The 22,924-nt window shown below is 43.7% G+C and overlaps 1 protein-coding gene across 1 annotated transcript in view; it reads left to right on the forward strand.

The window, feature by feature from the left end:
* LOC133661800 (dachshund homolog 2-like) overlaps window positions 1–12,537 on the forward strand; it is an 83,771-nt gene extending 71,234 nt beyond the window's left edge. Inside the window, exons 8-12 of the mRNA XM_062065266.1 lie at window positions 145–248; window positions 325–472; window positions 7,199–7,342; window positions 7,430–7,492; window positions 10,877–12,537. Coding sequence (XP_061921250.1) covers window positions 145–248; window positions 325–472; window positions 7,199–7,342; window positions 7,430–7,492; window positions 10,877–10,914 — 497 coding nt within the window. The 3' untranslated portion in view covers window positions 10,915–12,537. The remainder of the gene's footprint in view (window positions 1–144; window positions 249–324; window positions 473–7,198; window positions 7,343–7,429; window positions 7,493–10,876) is intronic.
* The last annotated feature ends 10,387 nt before the right edge of the window (window positions 12,538–22,924 follow it).

Below are 22,924 nucleotides of genomic sequence, written 5' to 3' on the forward strand. Positions count from 1 at the left end.
TGTAATTGATCCCTCTGATGCTGCATCATTGACTTTTACACTTTAATAACAACACGTCTCCAACTTCTCTGAGAGCTACTTCCGTGTACGTCTTTCTGTCTTGAGGCCCACTCTGCAAATATTCCACCTTTGCTGTGTCCTTAGAAGTGGAACCTTTGCTGGGACAAGCCCTACACCCAGGCTTCCCCACGCCCTTCTTATTCGCCGACAGCCTGTCTTCCGTGGAGACGCTCCTCACCAACATACAGGTACTCCTTTGTTGTTCTTGTCAATTCTTGTGCACTCTCTTACGATGTGTGTGTGTGTGTGTGTGTGCATACTCAGGGCCTTCTGAAGGTGGCGGTAGAGAACGCCCGTGTACAGGACAAGCAGATTCAAGCAGAGAAGAGGGAGCTGAAGATGGAGCTCTACCGGGAACGAGAGATGAGGGAGAGTCTGGAGCGACAGCTGACCTCCGAACTGCAGAGCAGAGGTTACACACACACACACGCACACACAAACATACACGCACACACAGACGCAAGTAATAGACCTACACAATAGTTAACACATTCCACCTACAGTAGGGCTGTCCAAAGTGCCGCCACTATTTTCTTATTACCCCACAGCATCATTAAACAATATATAAACGTTGCAATGTTGAATGTTACAAGATATTATAGATCGATCAATATGTTTTTTTAAGGGCTGAAACCGATTATTAGTACTCTTAGAGGCCGATAACAGATATTTGCAGCCAATATTCATTTGCAGCAAAAGTTGGCTAAACATGACTAGTGGACTTCCGTAAACAGCTGGACGTGGCTTTAAGTTTTTTAGGAAACGTCGGCCCAGGTGATCCAAATTCCCAGCGCATGCAATCTATAAAATAGCGTGTGGTGGGCGTGTTGCGTGTGATCTACTAAGACTGTGTGTACAGTCTAGCATACACCAGATTGTTTTTGTGGGTGTGAGGTGTCCGGTCTTTAGGATGCACCAGTCTCTTACGCGGGGGATTCCGACTATTTTGGACCGGTAGTAGTCGATCCACAGCGATCGTTCTGCCACACAATACCTCAATGCTAACAAGGGAAAATTACACTTCAACGACTGTCATTGGCTTTGACAGTTAAGATTGCTTGTTTGCATCAAAACAGATGTTTTTCTCACTACGATAGGGAGAAACAATCCTTGCCCGGGCACACCCTCCTGTTTTTTTTGTAGTATAAATATTTGGGGTTTTGGCACTAACCACTGGACTAGATCTGACCACTCAAATTTTTTGAGCACGAACTGATGAAGCCTACTTGGATGAGCGGCAAAACGTTACGTCTTCCAAGACAAACCAAGCAGTCCAGTTGCGATCGATTGAACTCCCTGAGATAACAATGACCTGAATGAATGAGAACATTCATAGGTATCTTAATTGTTTTATTTTTGGTCCTCAAAAATTATCCTGCAGGGCAGGCGGTCCGATGTTATCCAAAATCACAAGAGTGTCCACAGTTCTGTCCATATCGTCCAATCATTTGTGGCATCTTTAGGATACTTTAAAGGCTGCCAGGATCTTCCAATTTGTCAACGAACCAGAACAATGCTTACTCCAAACAGCAGATGTCCTGTTGTCTTAATTTCGAAGAGGTAGATATCTTCAACGTCCTCAAATGAAAGGGTCGCCAGGCATGCGGCACTCCTCCTCCCAAGAATCCATCGTGTGTCCAGCAACAACTGCTCCGCCAAGACAGACAGATTCCTCCAATCTTGAGATCTTGTCAATTTCGTTCAGAGGCCAGTTGATCAATTCCATTGTTTAGATTTGAAGAGCAGTGCAAAAAGAGGCAACAAGAAGTTTAAGACAAGACAAAACGAAGAAGCTAGCAACAGACATAAGAGAGGAAAAAGGAGCGTCCACCCACGATGAGTGCCAATGAAAAAAAAAAAGAAAGAAGCTAGCTCTTGGGATGTGGAACTTCACCTCGCTTAGAGAAAAGGAGCCTGAGCTGATGCGAGAGGTGTAGAAGTTTCGGCTGGATCAAGTCGGACTCACTTTGACGCACAGGCTCTGGAACCAGTCCTCTCGAGAGGGGATGGACTCTCTTTCACTCTGGCGTTGCAAGCAGTGGGAGGCAACGGGCTGGGGTGGCAATTCCTGTTGCCCTCCAGCGCAGAGCCTGTATGTTAGAGTTTAACCCAGATGAGAGGGTAGCTTCTCTCCGCCTTTACGCTTACGCACCAAACAGTAGCTCAGAGTACCCGCCCTTTTTGGACTTCCTCAAGGGAGTACTGGAGAGTGCTTACCCAAGTGATTCCCTTGTTCTGCTGGGCAACTTCAACGCTTTCATTGGCAATGACAGTGAAACCTGTAGAGGCGTTATTGGGAAGAACGGCCACCCGGATCTGAACCCGAGTGGTGTTTTGTTATTGGACTTTTTTGCTCATCCCAGATTATCCATTACGAACACCATGATCAAACACAAGGGTTTCCATATTTATACTTGGCACAAGGACACCGTAGGTCGCAGTTCGATGCTCGACTTTGTGGTTGTTTAATCGGATTTGCAATCTCATGTTTTGGACACTCGGGTGAAGAGAGGGGTAAAGCTTTCTAACGATCACCACCTGATGGTGAGTTGACTCTCATGGTCGGGGAGGATGCCGGTCAGATTTGGCAGGCCCAAATGCATTGTGAAGGTCTGCTGGGAATGTCTAGCAGAGTCTCTCGTCAGAGAGAGTTTCAATTCCTACCTCCGGAAGAACTTTGAACATGTCACGAGGGGAGGCGCTGGACATTGAGTGCGAGTGGACCATGTTCCGTACCTCTATTGTCCAGGCGGCCAATCGCAGCAGGGGCCACAAGGTGGTTTTTGCCTGTCATGCAGTCAAGCTTAAGAAGACCTATCAGGTCCTTTTGGCTCATGGGACCCCGGAGGCACCGGACAGGTTCCGACATGCCAAGGGTGCACGGCTTTAGCGGTCGCAGAGGCAAAAACTCAGACATGGGATGAGTTTGGGGAAGCCAGGGAAAACGATTTCCGGACAGCTTTGAAGCGGTTCTGGACCACCATCCGCAGCCTCAGGAGCGGGAAGCAGTGCACTGTCAACACTGTTTATGGTGAGGATTGTGTGCTGCTGACCTCGACTCAGGATGTTGTTGATCAGTGGAGGGTATGCTTCGAAAACCTCCTCAATCCCACTTATACGTCTTCCTATCAGGAAGCAGTGATTCTTTGGTAGGCGATCCCATTTCTGCGCTAAGGTTGCGAGGTATTTAAAAAGCTCCTCCATGGTTTCTTAAGACACTGAATGCTGTGGGGCTGTCGTGGTTGACAATACTCTGCAACATTGCATGGACATCCGGGGCAGTGCCTCTGGATTGGCAGACCGCGGTGATGGTTCCTCTCTTTAAGAAGGGGAATTTGAGGGTGTGTTCAAACTATCATGAGATCACACTCCTCAGCCTTCTCCGTAAGGTCTATTCAGGTGTACTGGAGAGGAGGCTATGCCCGATAGTCGAACTTGGGATTCAGGAAGAGCAGTGTGGTTTTTGTACTGGTTGTGGAACTGTAGACCAGTCCTATACTCTCAGCAGTATCCTTAAGAGTGCATGGGAGTTTGCCCAACCAGTCTACATGTGCTTTGTGGACTTGGAGAAGGCATTTAACCGTGTCCCTCGAGAAGTCCAGTTGGGAGTGCTCAGAGAGTATGGGATATCGGACTGTCTAATTGTGGCGGCTCTGACCTGTTTCCAGTGAGGGTTGGACTTTGCCAGGGCAGCTTTTTCTCACTAATTCTGTTCTTAACTTTTATGGACAGAATTTCTAGGCACAGGCGTTGAGGGGATCCGGTTTGGTGGATGTAGGATTAAGTCTCTGCTTTTTGCAGATGATGTGCTGTTGATGGTTTCATCTGGCCAGGATCTTAAGTCCTCAATTAGTTGGTTGTGTAAAGCAACTGGGATGAGAATCACCACCTCAAAGTCCGAATCCATGGTTCTTGCCCGGAAAACAGTGGCATGCCATCTCCGAATTGGGGGAGGAGATCTTGCCCCAAGTGAAGGAGTTCAAGTATCTTGGAGTTTTGTTCACGAGTGAGGGAAGAATGGATCGTGAGATCGACAGGTGTATCGGTACGGCGTCTGCAGTGATGCGGATCCTGTATTGATTTGTCAAGGTAAAAAACAGGGGTGGAAGCTAGTTAGACATAGTCTACAGTAACATCAAGAATGCATTCAAAGCTGCACCCCGCCCCCACCTCGGCTCCTCAGACCATCTCTGTGATGCTAATTCCTGCATAAAAGCCCCTGCTGATTAGGAAGCAAGTTAAAGTGAAGCAGGTGAGAATCTGGCCAGAGGGAGCAATGGAAGCATTACAAGACTACTTCAAAAGGCAGCCGCCACAGACAATCATCACACATGTGTGGAGGAGTATGCAGAGTCGGTGTCCACCTACATTCAGAAGTGCATGGAGGAGGTTAGTGTGATCAAGATCATCCCCACACGGGCCAATGAGAAACCCTGGATGAACAGTGAGGTACGTGCAATGCTGAAGGCTTGGAACAAGGCTTTTAAATCTGGCGACATGGTAGCACTTAAAACAGCCAGAGCTAACCTGGACCGTGCCATTAGGGTTGCAAAACGTGGTCACAGTCAGAAAGTGCAGGACTTCTTCGAGAACCCCACGAACACTATACGAATGTGGCAGGGCATACGTGTCATCACGGACTATAAAGCTACCCCCGTCCCTATGACAACAGCATTAGGTTTCTTAACAACCTCAACAACCACTTTGGGAGGTTTGAGGCACTTAACACCACTCCGGCGAGGGAATCGCCCTATGAGCAGCCGCTCAACCTGGACACAGCGGTACCTGATGACATTCCGGGCAGGGTGCTTAAGGGATGTGCAGATGGGCTGGCTGGGGTTCTCACAGACATCTTCAACACCTCGCTGACCCAGGCTGTGGTACCATCATGTTTTAAGACGGCCACAATCATTCCAGTACCTAAAAAACCCACAATCTCCTCCCTCAATGATTATCCCCCCGTGGCACTCACAACCATCATAATGAAGTACTTCTAGAGGCTGGTAAAAGGACACATTATCTCCAGACTTCAGACCTCCATACCAGTTTGCTTATCGCCCTAACTGCTCCACAGAGGACGCCATCTCCTCTGCACTCCACCTGAGCTTAGAACATCTGGAAGGAAAGGACACACACGTGCGGATGTTGTTTCTGGACTTCAGCTTGGCGTTCAACACAATCATCCCGCAGCACTTGGTGAGCAAACTGGCCCCCCTTGGATTCAGTACCCCCCTATGCAACTGCCTGCTTGACTTCCTCACAGACAGACCCTAGTCTGTGAGAGTGGGCGACAACCCCTCCAGTCCCACCTCCCTGAGCACCGGCTCCCCCCAGGACTGCATCCTGAGTCCGCTGCTGTTCACATTAATGACCCATGACAGCTGCGCCAGGTCCACTACTAACCACATTGTGAAGTATGCAGACGACACAACAGTAGGGGACCTCATCCGTGACAACAACGACATGGACTACAGGGAGGAGGTGAAACATCTGGTTGACTGGTGGAGAACCAACAACCTGGTCCTGAACGTCGACAAGACCAAGGAGATCGTCAATTTCAGGAAGCACCAGTCCAGCCACACTCCACTCTTCATCAACGGCACAGCAGTGGAGATCGTAAGCAACACCAAGTTCCTGGGGGTGCAGATAACTGACAATATGACCTGGTCCCTACACACCGGAGCTCGTGTAAAAAGAGCTCAGCAGCGCATGCACTTTTTGCGTCAGATGAAAAGAGCACAGCTCCCTCCCCCCATTCTCACCACATTCTACAGAGGCACTATAGAGTGCCTACTGACCAACTGCATCTCTGTCTGGACTGGAGCCTGCAGTGCCTCAGACTGGAAGTCTCCGCACAGAGTGGTGAGGACGGCGGAAAAGATCATCGGGACACCTCTTCCTCCTATACAGGAAATTGTAAAAATCCGCTGCCTGACCAGGGCTCAGAAAATCTGCAGAGACTCCTCCTACCCCCACCAAGGACTGTTTTCACTGTAGGACTCCAGAAAGAGGTTCCGCAGCCTCCGTAGCAGAACCTCCAGGTTCTGTAACAGCTTCTTCCCTCAGGCCATAAGACTCTTGAACGCATCATAAGAATCCCCTCAATTCCTCCCTAAAACGGATTAACTCGCTGGAATATAAAGACAATATAATATACATCCATAAACATGGATGCATATGCAAAAGTCCAATATATTTATCTGTACAGTAATCTATTTCTTTATATCTGCACCGTATTGCTCTTTTATCCTGCACTACGAGCTAATGCAACAAAATTGCGTTCTTATCTGTACTGTAAGAGTTCAAATTTGAATGACAATAAAAGGAAGTCTAAGTCTAAGAAGCTCTGTCGTTCGAGAGGAGCTCAGAGTAAAGCCGCTGCTCCTCCAGAGGAGCCAGATGAGGTGGTTCGTGCATCTCCTAAGGATGCCTCCTAGATGCCTTCCTGGAGAAAGGCCACAAGGAATACCCGGAACACATATGGGGATGACTATGTCTCCCGACTAGCCTGGGAACACCTCGGAATCCCCCAGGGAGAAGCTAGACGAAGTGGTTGGGCAGAGGGAAATCTGGGCTTTTTTGCCAGGCTGCTGCCCCCGCGACCCGACCTCAGATAAGCGGAAGAAGATTGATTGGTTGAACTATGACTGAGTAAAAACACTGCAAGATAGATCCACTGATCAGTGTTCTTCAGCACAAAGATGCCCCACAAAAGTTCCTGCAAGTCGAAAGTTCCTTTCGTTCTTCTTTCTCTCCACTGTCACGTTTGTTGTAATAGTAAGACGAAATGTAAAGAAATAAGAAATAAACAAGTTGCCTAGCATTCTGTAAATGGCGGTGCTGGGTTTGAAAAATATGTTTTAGGAAAGCCCCCAACTATGTTCAACCAATCAGCGTTCGACAGCACAGCCTGCCCCCGAAAAAGTTACGGGAACCTTTCAAAAGACCCACGTAGCTGGCAGAAACTCCGAAAAGTTCCTGAAGAACTAAACCTACCCAGATAGTTTTTGGTGGAAACACGGGGGTAACTTTATTTACCCGGTAAGTGGGAACATTCCTGTTAAAGTTTCTGCGGTGGAAAAGGTCCTAATGTTCAGTGTCCAAACATTTGTGTCAATCTGTGATGATTTCACTGCAGCCTCCATCCAGAAGCGTCTGAAGAAGGAGAAGAAGGCCAAAAGGAAGCTGCAGGAGGCGCTGGAGTTTGAGTCCAAGAGGAGGGAGAGAGGGGAAGACACCCTAAAACACTCGTCTTCGTCCTCGCCGGACAACGATACAGCCGGTACGCTTCTTCTCGCCGGCGTTTTTGTCTTCACAGTTCTTTTTTTTGACACGTCTCTCCTGTTTTGACCGTCTTCCGCACACACAGATGCTGCAACCCAACAGCGAGATGAAGTCAATGGAAGCCAGCAGGACGACGGGGATGTACAAGGTACACACACATAGCACACACGGCAATAAAAGATGCGTGTAAAAACATGAACACACATCGACAGGAAGTTGGTAACGTGTTTACAGGAAGCAGCTTTTGATTAAAATTGATCACTGATAATCATTCCAGGTCCAAATTTTACTGGTGAAGTTAAGACCCAACTGTGTGTGTGTGTGTGTGTGTGTGTGTGTGTGTGTGTGTGTGTGTGTGTGTGTGTGTGTGTGTGTGTGTGTGTGTGTGTGTGTGTATTAGTTACCACACATGTCCTTTTTCCAGCAGCTGTCCGTGGTCCATCTTGACATTGAGAAGCTTCTTCTGTATGTGTGTCAATGACTCGCTTCCTACACTTCCTGTGTTTCTGTGTGTGTGCGTGTGCGTGTGTCTTTAAGGGTGTGTGTGCGTGCGTGAATTTGTGCATGTTTGAACTGCACTTGGGTGAGACAGGGAAGTCTAATTAGCTCGCTCTCCTCTTTAGACCCCTTTTTAGATCTGTTTTCTCTTCTGCAAGCCTAGCACACACACACTCGCAGACCTGATTTCATTAATGTTGATTGGCCCAGTAGGACCCCTTTTCTGCCCCCCACACACACACATTCATCCCTCCTGCCATAAAAGCATTTTGCACCTACAGTGGTTTTAACACACACACACATGCGCGCGCGCACACACATACACGTCCCTCGCCTCTTCCACCTTCCACACTCTTAATTAACGAGTGAGGAGAAAAGTGCTGAATACAAAGAAAGAAGATGTGGTGTTAGGATCAGATGCAGGGTGGAAAAAGAGGACAACATGTTTTAAAAACAAAGCATTGATGAAGAAGGGGTAAAGGAGAAGGAGGAAGAGGAGAAGGAGGAAGAAGAGAAGGAGGAAGAAGAGGGGAAAGGAGGGCAGGAGGAGGAAGAGTTGAAAAATGTGACCTTGTTGCTAGACCTGGTGATATTTACTGCAAACTGCTGATAGACTTGTAAGGCAGGTCAGCACCATTTTTAACTGGGGCACACACGCACACACACACACCCACCCACACACACACACACACACACACACACACACACACACACACACACACACACACACACACACACACACACACACACACACACACACACACACACACACACCCGTGACAAATATAGGCTTGCAGGTGGTATGCATGGACCAGGAAGAATGAAAACATGCTCTGTGCAAGCTCCACTACAAACTGAACATTTGGCGTGAAAAAAGTCATTTGGACGTGGATGATAAAAATAATATCAGTTTAGCAGATGGGGGCGGGGGATGCATGGCAAACAGCGGGAGTATAAAGGAGAGTGGGTGTTAAAATTGTTAAAAAATAGCAGAGGGCAGGAGGAAACACGTGAAAGAGAAGCTTTCTCCTTTCTTTACCTGCTTGTCTGAAAGGAAGTGGCAGCAATATGGCCGCCCTCATGCACAAGATGTAAACACTTTGCAACGTTGGCACAAAACAATGACACCACAGGGGAAAGCTAGGTGTGTGTGTGTGTGTGTGTGTGTGTGTGTGTGTGTGTGTGTGTGTGTGTGTGTGTTTGCTTGCCCGTGGGTGACGCGCTACAGGGAGCGGAGGTGAAATAAGAGCCGAGCGCTGCAAAACTGCAGCCATAAAGAGATACTGTATCAAAGGGAAAAGAGGCGTCACTCTGTTTTTTTTTCACCTGTATGAATATTGTCTCATTGTATGTCACAGTAATTCTGTAGGATAAACTCAAAAAGAACTACAATGTCAATACACGCAAACGTTACGCTCCATGACACTCAGCAAATAGCGAAAAAACAAGAATAATGAATGAACCTTGAAAAAGCCCTAAGAACTGCTTAATTTTGATACTAAACAACTGAAAAATGAAGAAATGAGGAGGAGCCTCAATTGATTGCACTTATGTTACTCTTGGTTATTCATATTAACATTTCAGTTTTCTCTCTTTACGTTGTTCCTCTTTAATCTCTATTTTGCCATTTTTATACCGACCAAATTCCATCGGTTCTACACATAAAATCAAGCGGTATCATATCTTGATAACTTTGTTGCATGTGATGTCACATACGGTTGCAGACTGGGCACCAGCTCAAGCACTTGGCTGGGAAACAAGCATTAAAAGCGGACTCTGCCAAACTGCCTCTTGGTAATGTTACAATTTGTCATGCCAACAAAGCAAACATGACTGATAGAAAGCGCTTGTAGGTACAGTAAGGCTCCACCTTTCAAAATGCGTTAGCTCAATGCTAACTTTCATAAGATATGCAATATAAGTGATACCAATTATTATTAGCGATTTTACATGGCGAGTTCAACACCTCCAAATTTGGTAATGAAAACTACAAATAACGTTACAATCAAACAGCTGGTGTGTAAAAAAATACATAATTTAAGTACAAACACTTTGTAGGGCTCAACAATAGAAAAGAGTAGCAAATTCAACTTAATGGCAAAGACTATTTTTAGCTAAGCAACACAATGTAGCCTACACAATACTGCAGTGTAATATCTTGGAAAGGCAACTACTTACCAAATCTACTCTATAATACATGTAAATGAGATTTAGAAGTTTAAGAAAACAAGCTATAACAAGTGGACCGCACACTTATCATTTCTGGTATCATTTGCCAAGTACTCGGAATTGGTACTCTATTGATTCGAATGAGAAAGGTACCCTTCCTAGCCGCAGGGAACTAAAAAACAAGCCACAGGCCACAAATGGCTCCCAGACTACACTTTGGACCCTAATATACCTATCGCAGTTATTAAACACATTTTAAGTTCAGTTTTAGGCGTGAGTTCACAATTACAAGCATAGGGTACTGTACTTACAATACAGTACAGTACAGTTACACAACATCACCTCCTGTAAAGCAACATCCTGCTCTAAATTGTTGACTGCATAGACTCATGCACCCTCTGCTGGATTCACAGCAACAGCACAACTTTTTACCCCTGCAGATAGCGCCATCAAGCTACTTTGTATTAAAGTTACCAAAACAAAATAAAACATTTTTTACGTAAGAACTGTGAATTTGTGGGGAGCCAATGGCGCAGTTGGGAGAGTGGCCGTGCCAGCAACCTGAGGGTTCCTGGTTCGATCCCCACCTTCTACCAACCACATCACGTCCGTTGTGTCCTTGAGCAAGACACTTCACCCTTGCTCCTGATGGGTCGTGGTGAGGGCCTTCTATGGCAGCTCCCGCCATCAGTGTGTGAATGTGTGTGTGAATGTGGAAATAGTGTCAAAACGCTTTGATTACCTTAAAGGTAGAAAAGTGCTATACAGGTGTAACCCTTTTACCATTTAATGCCTAACTTCTACACCATTTCAAAAATAATAATATATGACTATTTCCTCATCTATTGTTTTTTTTTCTTATCAGAGTCTCGCGCTTTCCTGAAGACCACCATCATGTTCTAGAGAGAGGCGCAGCGAACCACCGGAAACGCCGCCCCTTTACTTACCACTCCCCCCCCCCCCCATCTTTATTTGATGCCCTTTTTGTTACTCACAAAAAAAGCTTCCTTCAGTCTCCAGCGTGAGCACTCATTCCTGTGCAAAGCATGCTGGGAAGGATGGACCAAACTTGACCACCTCAAAAGTTCTAAGACTTTGCTGAGTCCACCTCAGACTCGACCAGAATCGTCTTATTGGACTAGAAGGAGGAGACTTTTGGGACGGGATCAAATAAACTTGGTTCGCCTCGTCTTCATCTCCCTCCTGCCTGCAAGGAGTTTTTAGAACTGACGTGTTTTCTATCCCCTCAAAGGACGAAAAAACATGTAAAAAAACAAAACAAACAAACCTTTTTTATGACGTCGTTTCTAGAATGTTGTGTCCTCAACCTTTGACCTGCTGTGACCAGGAAGTGACTTGAGTACCACCCCTTCACCCTCCCCTTGTTGTGTTCATGAGAGCAGCAGGTGAGCAAATCAAGCGCTCCTCTCAAACTCTTCCTGTCACGAGAGGGGGGAGGGGTCTGATGGAGGCGGAGCTAAAGGGTTCTTGTGTGTAGATAGAAGTGACCACTCACTGGTTTTTGTTTTTTTTCCCCTCAGTGTCACTGTTGTGTGGCTGTGGTCGACTGCAAATATACAGTATTACAACCTTCACTGTCGCATGGTGCTCTTTTAAACACACACGGGCCACGTTCCATTTTGCTTGTGTATTCACTGTTAGGGACTTGATGAGGTGGTGCCTTCCTGTCTCCTTGTGTCCTTGTCTCCTTCCTGTCACACCTTTTGATGTCCATCTCTCCGTCTCCATCTCCCTCCAAATAGCTGATGTCACTTTTTCCATTTCCCCATAATGGAGGCAGAAACACTGAGGGATGGGCGTGAGGACGGACGGGACATGATGGAGGGATGAAGAGCGGACGGCGTGAAGGATGTGAGTAACCATGGGGGGAGAAAATTAGGGTGTGGGGTTGATGGAAAGTGAAAGCTGGAGGATGTGACAACAAACAAAGTCACCAACCTGTCACGGTAACCATGGTAATGCCCCATCAGGACCAGGTTTTTAGTACAGTGGAACCCGTTTATGTTGACGCCCCTTGGACTGGCTGACTCATATCGACATAGGTTGGTGACATAACTGAAACATGTTTCTCTGTAAATAATTGAATGCATTAAAAAAGGAAGACTACAAACAATTTTTCACCAAGGACCAGATACTCAGAATTATTAAAGAATGTCAAGTCTATTTTCCAATTCAACATAAATATGCTAATAAATTGTATGCTCACTTTACATTTAAAGATATATTATCACTGGCAAAGCACATTATTCCAGTGGTTCCCTGCCTATTCGTGTATTTTTAATTGTTTGTCTATGGGAAAAAACATGTCCATCTGCACATTTTATCTCCAAAATATTTCCATAGAATGCCACACCAACCACATTCATACAAAGTCGACAATAATGTATTCATATTAATAAAGCATAGAACAGTAACACAGCATACAGCCCATGTTTCTGAAGTGCAATGAAAAGTGTTTCCAGAAGGTGGCAGTATAACAGACTTAGACTTAGACAAACTTTAATGATCCACGAGGGAATTTGTTCAACACAGTAGCTCAGTTACAATGATGGAAAGTGAAAGGATGGAAAGGACAATGCAGGTATAAATAGACTAAATATAGCAATATAACATATATACACAATGTGTGTACAGTATATTATACATGCAGAAATATTATGTCTATAACATATATACAATATATAACAATTACCATGTACAATATTACAGTATATGTGACAGCAGCAGCATCAAATAGAGAGTAGGTGAGGAATAGAAATAGACATTAAAAACAAAGAGAAGTAGCTGACATGTCAGGTGTCAGGTAATAGGCAGATATCATCTATTGCTGTATGGCGAGTGATTATACAGCTGGATGGAGTGTGGAATGAAGGAGTTCTTGAATCGCACAGTGCGGGAAGGAAGCTGAAGGAGCCTGTTGGAGTATGAACTCCGCTGTCCCTCAATTGTCAGGTGGAGTGGGTGGGCAGGATTGTCCATGATGGCCAGCAGTTTGTCCAGTGTCCTCCTATCCCTCACTGACACAAACGCCTCCAACTGCGTGCCAATAGTTTGGCCGGCTTTCCGGATCAGTTTATCAATCCGGGTTGAGTCCCTGTTGCTGGTGCTGCTCCGCCAACAAACCACTGCAAAGTACAGTGCACTGGCCACAACAAAATATCTCTAACAGCTTGCTGCACACATTAAAGGACCTAAGCTTCCTTAGGAAAAAGAGTCTGCTCATGCCCTTCTTGTAAACAGCTTTGCAGTTGTCCTTCCAGTCCAGTCTGCTGTTCAAATGGACTCTCAGGTACTTACACTGCCCCACTACTGCCACCTCCTGGCCCTGGATCTTGATGGGCTCCACCGGGGTCATTCTCTTCCTGAAGTCGAGGACCAGCTCCTTGGTCTTGTCCACATTAAGGACCAGATGGTTCGCCTGAGACCGCTCCACCGGGGTCATTCTCTTCCTGAAGTCGAGGACCAGCTCCTTGGTCTTGTCCACATTAAGGACCAGATGGTTCGCCTGAGACCACTCCACAAAGTCAGCGATCAATGTCCTGTACTCCAATTCATGTCCCTCTCTGATACACCCGACCACAGCAGAGTCGTCAGAGTATTTCTGCAGGTGGCAGGAGCAGAGATACGAGTACTGCGTGTTGAGACAAGCGCAGAGGAAGAATATTTTTGTTTTTTTTAGCAAACAAGTGAGTTTGCTAAGAGCCTAAGACTAAGATAACTAGACAGACTTTTATGGGTTTTTTTAGATGAAATTAAATATTGTTGACAAAGATTGTTTACAGTGTTGGTGTAAAGGTGAATATATAACCAATTACTGAACATTTCCATTTTTATTGACATATGTTGATTGGCTCGCATCATCATCGTGACACACAGCAAATGTCATATTTCATCCGTTGGTGGTGAGTACAAAGTTAAACATTTTACAATTTAAAATATGTTTGAGTGTGACAATCATAATTGTAGATGAACTGCCGGACAGTACCGGTTTACTTAATTTACAATTCCGATATATGCGGAAGTTCCCACCTCAAACCAATGTCACGTGACATATGGTACAAGGATTTTTCCATCCATCCATTTCCTACCGCTTGTCCCTCTCGGGGTCACGTTTTGACATTCTTACCTAAATATGTGGACGTTTTAATCTTACAATTATGACTTACTATGGGGGTGGTTTTTGTGGCAGTGGCGGATACACTGGGTACATTTCACAAGTAAACATAGTTTGTGTAAAGTATGGCAAATGGTGTACGTAAGCACCTCAGGGAAGCAATCTAAATTTCGTTGGACCTGTACCTGTACATTTACAATGACAATAAATATCATTCATTCATTCATTCATAAATACAAAGTGCAATATTTGTATTATTTCATCTAAAGAAAATAGGCAAATAAGTAACTAATAAATAACATGTTCTACTATAAACAAGTAAGACCAGTAATTCTTTTAAATAAATTCAAAAATACAAATCCTGTTAAATTAGGTTGACAGTATATGTCAAGTTGCACATTTCATTGTGACAATATAGGGGTGAGGGAGGGGAATGTCGATTTGGCAATTTATCGCGAGACATTTCTGACGATATAACATAAATTATAAAGACGATATAATATGGCTGCAACTAACAACTAATTTGATAATCGATTAATTTTTCGATTATTACTTCGATTAATCGATTAATATTTGGATAAAAGAGACAAACTACATTTCTACCCTTTCCAGTATTTTATTGGAAAAAAACAGCATAGTGGCACCATACTTATTTTGATTATTGTTTCTCGGCTGTTTGTAAATGTTGCAGTTTATAAATAAAGGTTTAAAGGTGTCCTCATTGTTTGAGATTTTAATATCCATGTATGCTGTCCCGACAAGCCACTGGTGAAGGATTTTTTGAACCTTTTTGACTCTTTTAATTTGATACAGTTTGTGTCTGGCCCCACACACGGACCTGGTCACACGCTTGATCTTGTCCTCTCATATGGTCTACCTGTGTCTAACTTGGACATTTGTGACAATGTGCTTTCAGACCATATGCCTGTCATATTTGAGGCCAGTTTTAACCGCTTGACAGCTGTAGCGCGCGCTTCTGCGCGTCTCTGTCAAGTTTTTAACCCTTCCACTGCTGGTCAGTTTATTGCTTTTAACCAGCTTTTTTTACCCTCTGACTCTGTTTTTTCTGACACGGAGAAACTCAGTGCTCAGTGGTGTTTGACTCCACCTGTGAGACTGCCTTGAACTCAGTGGCTCCTTTAAAAATCAAAAAGGCCAAAACTAAATCAGAAGCCTGGTTTAATGAGAGAACACGTGCGATCAGACGTGAGTGCCGCAAAGCTAAACGCAGGTAGAAGAAGGACAAGCTTCAGGTGTCACTCCAGATTTTAAAGGACTGTTGGCATCGATATCAGAGCACAGTAAAAGAGGCAAAACGAGAACATTTGGCAAACATTATTGCCTCAAATAGTCTTGACCTTCGTGTTTTATTCAAAACCATTGACTCTGTTCTTAATGCCCCTCAGCCTACATGTTTGGAACCCTTCTCTGAATTGTCTAATGCCTTTTTAGAGTATTTTATTGATAAGATTGCCACAACAAGGGCTCTCATTTCTGTTCCAACCTTTGACCCTTCTGTCCCGTTTAACTACTCTGCTGTTTTTAATCAGTTTGAGCAAGTGACTCTGCGGCAGTTACAAGAATTAACTAATCATATGAAGCCCTCAGGTTCCCCCCATGATGCTGTCCCTCCTACATTTTTTAAAAGAAGTGTTTTCTTGCATAGGGCAGCCTGTTCTTAACATTTTAAATAGCAGTCTGTTTTCTGGTGTGGTTCCTACCAGTTTTAAACACGCCGTGGTTCAACCGCTTTTAAAGAAACCTGGTCTGGACAGTTCAGTTTTAGCCCATTTTAGACCCTTTTCTAAGCTGCCTTTCCTCTCAAAGATCTTGGAGAATATGTTTTTTACCCAGTTAAACACTTTTTTAAAGGACTGATATTTTAGAAGTCTTTCAGACTGGGTTTAAACCCCTCCATAGTACCGAGTCAGCATTATTAAGGGTTTTTAATGACATCCTTCGAGCAACAGATTCAGGTGATCATGTGATTTTAGTTTTACTGGATCTAACAGCAGCATTTGATACGGTGGACCATAATATTTTAATTAGCCGCCTACAGCATCAAGTGGGCATCTGTGGTACTGCTTTGAGTTGGCTGAAGTCATATTTGACTAACAGGACCTTCTCTGTAAATGTTGCTGGTTCTGAATCCTCTGTTGCTCCCTTGACATGTGGGGTCCCACAGGGCTCAGTTTTAGGACCACTGCTCTTTTCTATTTATTTACTTCCCCTGAGCTCAATCCTAAGAAAGCATGATATTTGTTTTCATTGTTATGCCGATGACACACAAATTTATTTTCCATTAAAGAGAAATCATGCCTCTTCAATGCAGCCATTACTTGCTTGTCTTGAAGATATCAAGGCCTGGATGGCCCTAAACTTCTTAAATTTCAATGAAAAGAAGACAGAAGTAATAGTGATACTGGTGGTACCTGTGAGCTCCCCCTTGTTGACTTTGGCCCCTTGGCTTTGCATGTTAAGCCCATGATCACCAACCTGGGCTTTCGTATTGACAGTGATTTTAAATTGGACGTCAGATTGGCACAGTGGTGAAAGCCAGCTTTTTTTATTTACGTCAGCTGGCCAAGGGTAAAAACCTTCTTTTTAGGCAACAGTTTGAGACAGTAATCCATGCCTTTATCACATCTCAGCTGGATTACTGTAACTCATTTTATTTTGGAATTAGTCAATCCTCCCTCTCACGTCTGCAGCTGGTCCAAAATGCAGCTGCCCGACTTTTAACAAACACAAGAAAAAGAGAGCACACTACTCGTGTTTTAGCCTCCCTCCACTGGCTGCCTGTGTCTTTTAGAGTCCATTTTAAAATGACCTTACTCGTTTTTAAATCCTTACGTGGTCTTGTCCCACCGTACCTCTCTGAGCTGCTCCACCTTTATGCCCCCACCCGGTCCCTCAGGTCAGCTGATCCTGGAGGTACCCAAAACAAAGCGCAAGCTCAGAGGGGTCAGAGCCTTCTCTTTTGCGGGTCCCAAACTCTGGAACCATCTCCCTCTCCATGTGAGACAGGCCCCTTCTTTGGCTATTTTTAAGACCCTTCTTAAAACCCATTTTTATTCACTGGCTTTTAACCCAGCATGAGATTTTAAACTGTTTTTAACTTTTAACTTTTTTAACTGTTTTTAACTTTTTAACTGCTTTTTATCTAACACATTGTTCTTAGGGTAATTTGTATTTGCTTTTCAATATGTATTTTACTTCTGTTTTAAATGTTATTTTTTTAGTCTGTCCTTTGCCTCTATTTCTTTGTGGTGTACAGCCCTTCGTTCTTCAACTGTGGTTGTTTTTAAAGGGCTTTATAAATAAAGTTGGTATGGTATAGTATGGTATGGTTTATAAAAAATAAAAAGTAGCCTCTGCGCATGCGCATAGCATAGATCCAACGAATCGATGACTAAATTAATCGCCAACTATTTTTTATAATCAGTTTTAATCGATTTAATCGATTAGTTGTTGCAGCCCTAATATAATATGATGGTTTAATATCTTAAGTTAATTTAAAAAAAACAATTTAAAATTTTGATCCGTTCGGCCACCGTGTTCAATGGAGAAGTCTGATCTACAAAAGTTGCAGGCAGCATACCCCTTCCCCTTCGAACTGTCCTGGATGAACTGAAATTATATTTTTAAATCATTTTGGAACTTGCAAGCGTACTTCTTCTTCTTACTCATCGTCGCCATGATTGTCTCTTCTTCGTTCTTCTGCTCCGTCTCTGTTATGTTTTTGGACATTACTACTTGCCGTAGTTTTGAAGCAATGCATGATGGGAATCCGGATGTTGTGTGTCAGTGTATTAACGTGCCGGCTGGAATAAACACACGCTGAGAAATAGCTCCGTGCCTGCCTACTTTATGGGTTATAGATAAACCTATGGATAACAGAGACATATATAATAGTCTACTTTTCAGGTGAGAGAGGACGCTAAAGGCAGTGCCTTTAAGGCACGCCCCCAATATTGTTGTCCGGGTGGAAATCGGGAGAAATTCGGGAGTCTCCCGGGAAAATTGTGAGGGTTGGCAAGTATGCCGGTCGAACGTGCCCGAAACACCTCCCTAGGGAGGCGTTCGGGTGTCATCCTGACCAGATGCCCAAACCACCTCATCTGGCTCCTTCTTGTGGTCTACATAACATGTAATGGTGGTTCTTTGGTCTAAATGTTGCATGGATTATGTTTAACAGACCATCTTCAAACCGCTTTTTGACCGTCTCTTCAGGATGCGCCGTTGACGGTATTTACGTGCCTCCACTACGACTGCGTCTTCTCGCCGTCATCCATATTGTAGTTTTTAGTGCTTCCACATCAAGTCTACTGACAGAAGTTCAAAGTATTCGCTAATTTGTATAAGAAAACAACAGCAGAGGATGCATGGGCATGTACGAGCCAGTCTGCCCCACAACAAGAGAATAGAGGGAAAAAAGGAGCTTATTGACTATAACACGTACAACAAGGCACTCTGGGTACATATCTACCATATATGAATAAGACACTGACGTCACACACAAATTGTGCACATTCCAAACAGCTTGTTTGGAGGCAGTGTGAAGGCAGGCAGGATTTTTTGTGTAAATATCTCCACCATGCCTCCATAGTTTGATTTTAAATTTTCAGGACTTATGCAGATCCCAAATACACAACAGCAGCCACCACCAATAGGTAAGAAATGTTGCTTTTGCATGACAGGTCCCCTTTAAGAAGTAGAAAGCATTTTTTTGACATTTAAGTATCAAGAAACTTGATCAACTTTCTGTACAATTGTAATAAATGGAAATGGATCATAGTTTTGACTCAGTTTGTCCAACAAATTTGTATTACTGTCATCTAGTGTACATACAAGTAGATATTTTAAACAGCATTTTTAAAATCTATAGGTGAACTATGTAGACTATTGCCATATATTGCAATACTGTATCACATCGTGACTCGAGTATCGTGGTAAGTATCGTCTGGTGAAGCCATTGCCAATATCCAGCAGCCTTATGACACAAACATGCGTATGATTGCAAAGTAAAGTGCCAAGTATGAAACTATGGACCATTACAATCAGTGAAATCTTAAACTAGTTATAGCTGACTATTTTGTCGTGGTACCATCATCAGTGTTTTGGTTTAACTAAGTCCAACTTATCGTATTGTCCACATCTGCAGAATCGTCATTTCCTCATCCAGATTCATTAAAATTATCCACCTGTGGTAGTGTTCATTAAACACGATAACTATACCCTACGAGATCTTTGTATATTTCCAAAAATAAACCTGTTGTGGAACAGCGATACTAGTCGATGTAGCAGCAAATATATATCATCCATGTGCGTTAGCTACTAGTAAACAACCTAACCTGATTGCATTATTTACAACAAACTCACGTTCATACATAGGATAGGATAGACTTTATTTATTCCACAATGGGGAAATTATGTGGTTGCTGTGCAGATTCAAAATATCCACATATAATAAAGTAAAAACACATGAAAACAAAAAGAAGAAGGGAAAGAAAGAATGGGGTAAGGAGAGGGAAAAAGAAGGAAAAAAAAGGAATTTTTAAAAATAGTTTTTGTAGTTTTATTACTTTTTTATTATTGTTATTACTTTTTGTATTGTTCCCAATCTACCATTGCTTTTTTGTGTCACTTTTGATATGGTTTTGTCACGGTTTACTTGCTTTTTTAATCTAGTGATCGCTTCCTGAGGATCCTTGATGCCGAGGAATATTCATCCATCTTGCTATGGTCTGGATCCTCTGCTGATCCTGGGCCAGTGCAGGGTGGATGGATATATACAATATCTGGGTACTTTTTCTAATAATGCCTATACTGTAAAGCTTGAGTTGTTAAAGCCCAAGTGCACCTCTCTCCTCAAGCGTGCATGTGAGTGTGCATGTATGAAGGGTCTGAGTGAGCAAAGTATGATTGTCAAATGTGGTTTTATCTGTAAAATTCAAAAACACATGAAAACAAGAGGGAAACCTAAAAGGGCACACAGCTGCAACCGGCTGTCACTTCAGCGGCGCCGTTTTTACATACAGCTACAAAAGTAAAACGCGATAAAAAACTAACAAGGCTAATGATAATATAATATATTATGACACACCAACTATAAATATGTGGGAGTGCGTCCATTATTTGCGGTATTTCATCATTCGCTCGGTTCTCTGACTATTACTCCACGAATGGTGGGGATCCACTGACTGAATCATTATCAACCAGGCTAGTGACAGATTCCGAACTGAATTGAGAATATCTCCCAAATTCTAACTCACCTCCATGAATTTAAATTGGGATTGCAAACAAGAAGTATCACTGCAATTTTAGTTTGAATTGAAGTAAGTACAACTGAAAATTGATACTTGTGGTGTACTCTGGAATCCTGCATTAGACTACAGTGTAAAAATTTCATGTATTAACAAATATAGTACTATATTTGTTAATACATGAAAGTTTTACACATTTCATAGAAGTATTATTACTATGAACCTCATTTGCAGAACATGTTGTTTGTGAAGCAAATGTTTCTCATTAATAACAAAGAATAAAATCATCTTCTACGGAACGGATCACCTCGTTTGATGTATTATACATTTTGATACTTTTATCATTGTTTTACTTTTTTCAAGTATTCAAAAAGCAGATAATTGATGTTTAATTGGGATATTTGTGTATCATTTTAGAAAAAAAATCCTGTTTCTTGGCTTTGAAGAATTTCTCTGATTTGCATGAAACTGAATTCCACTTCACATTGATTATTAATTCAAATTCAACATTTACATTTTTTTTGCTGCTCTTTTTTTTTTAACATTCTATTTTTAGAAAGGACGACCAAAAAGATGGAGGATGAAACGTTCACACACACACACACACACACACACACACACACACACACACACACACACACACACACACACACACACACACACACACACACACACACACACACACACACACACACACACACACACACACACACACACACACACACACACCTTACTCTATCATTAGTCTTCATCAAAGTCTTTGAGGAAAATCATAAAGAGAATTGCCTCCCAAAACAACAACACACAGACACACACACAAACATGCACACACACAAACATACACACACACAAACATACACTTACACAAACATGCACTCACACAAACATGCACACACACAAACATATACACACACACAAACATGCACACACTCAAACATACACTCACACAAACATGCACCCACACAAACATACACCCACACAAACATGCACTCACACAAACATGCACACATACAAACATGCACACACACAAACATGCACACACACAAACATGCACTCACACAAACATACACAAACACAAACATACACTCACACAAACATGCACAGACACAAACATGCACACACATAAACATACACGCACACAAACATGCACACACACAAACATGCACACACATAAACATACATGCACACAAACATGCACACACACAAACATTCACACCCAAACATACACACACACAAACATGCACACACACAAACATACACGCACACAAACATGCACACACAGCTGACAGTTGTCATATGTTGCGATCAGTGTTTTATTGTTTTTTGCAAAATATTAGTTTTTCTTCTTCCTGTCATTTGTTCATTGAATTGTTGATGGATGGTGGGCGCTGATTCAACACACCTCTTTCTCTCTCACACACACACACACATCATCATCATCATCATCATCATCGGTCACTCGTGGTCGAGTATGACTGTCCTCCTTCCTGGTCCTTGTGGGTCTTCAGGTGGGCGTAGAGGCCGATTCTGGACCCGATTATCCTGGGGCAATGTGGACAAGGGAATGTAGTGGTGGTGGGTTTGGGTTGGGCCTGTTTGGTGGATGCTCTCTTCTTTCTTAGTCTGCGCTTGTCTTGTGCAGCATGGCGGAGGTCGTCATTATATTGCGCGGCACCCTCACGGACAAGGTTTCTCCACATCGTCCTGTCTGTTGCCTTGACTTCCCAAGACTTAAGGTCTATGTGACACTTTGTCAGGTTTGCCTTGATGTTATCCTTGAATCCCTTCTTTTGACCTCCCGGGGCCCGTTTCCCTTCAACAAGCTGTGAATAAAGAACTTGTTTTGGGAGGCGAGAGTCAGGCATGCGGACTACATGGCCAGTCCATCTAAGTTGGTTTTGGGCAATCGTGGCAGTGATGGTGGGCAAGCCAGCCTCCTCCAGGACGCTGGTGTTGGTGCGTCGGTCCTCCCAGCTGATCCTGAGGATTTTTCTGAGACATCTATGATGGTAGGTCTCGAGTGCCTTTAAGTGCCTGCTGTAGGTGGTCCAGGCTTCTGACCCATACAGAAGGGTGGGGAGCACGACTGCTTTGTAGACCAGGATTTTGGTCTTTGCTTGGAGGTCACGGTTCTCGAAGACTCGCTTCCTCAGCCTCGAGAAGGCCCCACTGGCACAGCTGAGGCGGTGGTGAATTTCATCGTCAATGACAGCTTTAGATGACAGGAGGCTCCCGAGATATTGGAAGTGGTCTACATTTTCCAGTCGGATTTTGTCAATTGAGAGGTTTGAGGCCAGGACAGGCGCACTACTGTTTGGTGGTGATTGGTGGAAGATTTGGGGTTTCTTTATATTGATGGCAAGACCAAGCTGTTTGTATGCCTTCGCAAAAGCAGACAGAGTGCACTGTAGGTCCTCTTCTGAGAGGGCTACGAGAGCATTATCGTCTGCATACTGCAGCTCCATGATGGATCTGGTGGTGGTTTGACCTTTAGCCCTGAAACGGTTGATGT

This window comes from Entelurus aequoreus, linkage group LG12 (genome assembly GCF_033978785.1).
Source record: "Entelurus aequoreus isolate RoL-2023_Sb linkage group LG12, RoL_Eaeq_v1.1, whole genome shotgun sequence".
Classification (NCBI taxonomy): Eukaryota; Metazoa; Chordata; class Actinopteri; order Syngnathiformes; family Syngnathidae; genus Entelurus; species Entelurus aequoreus.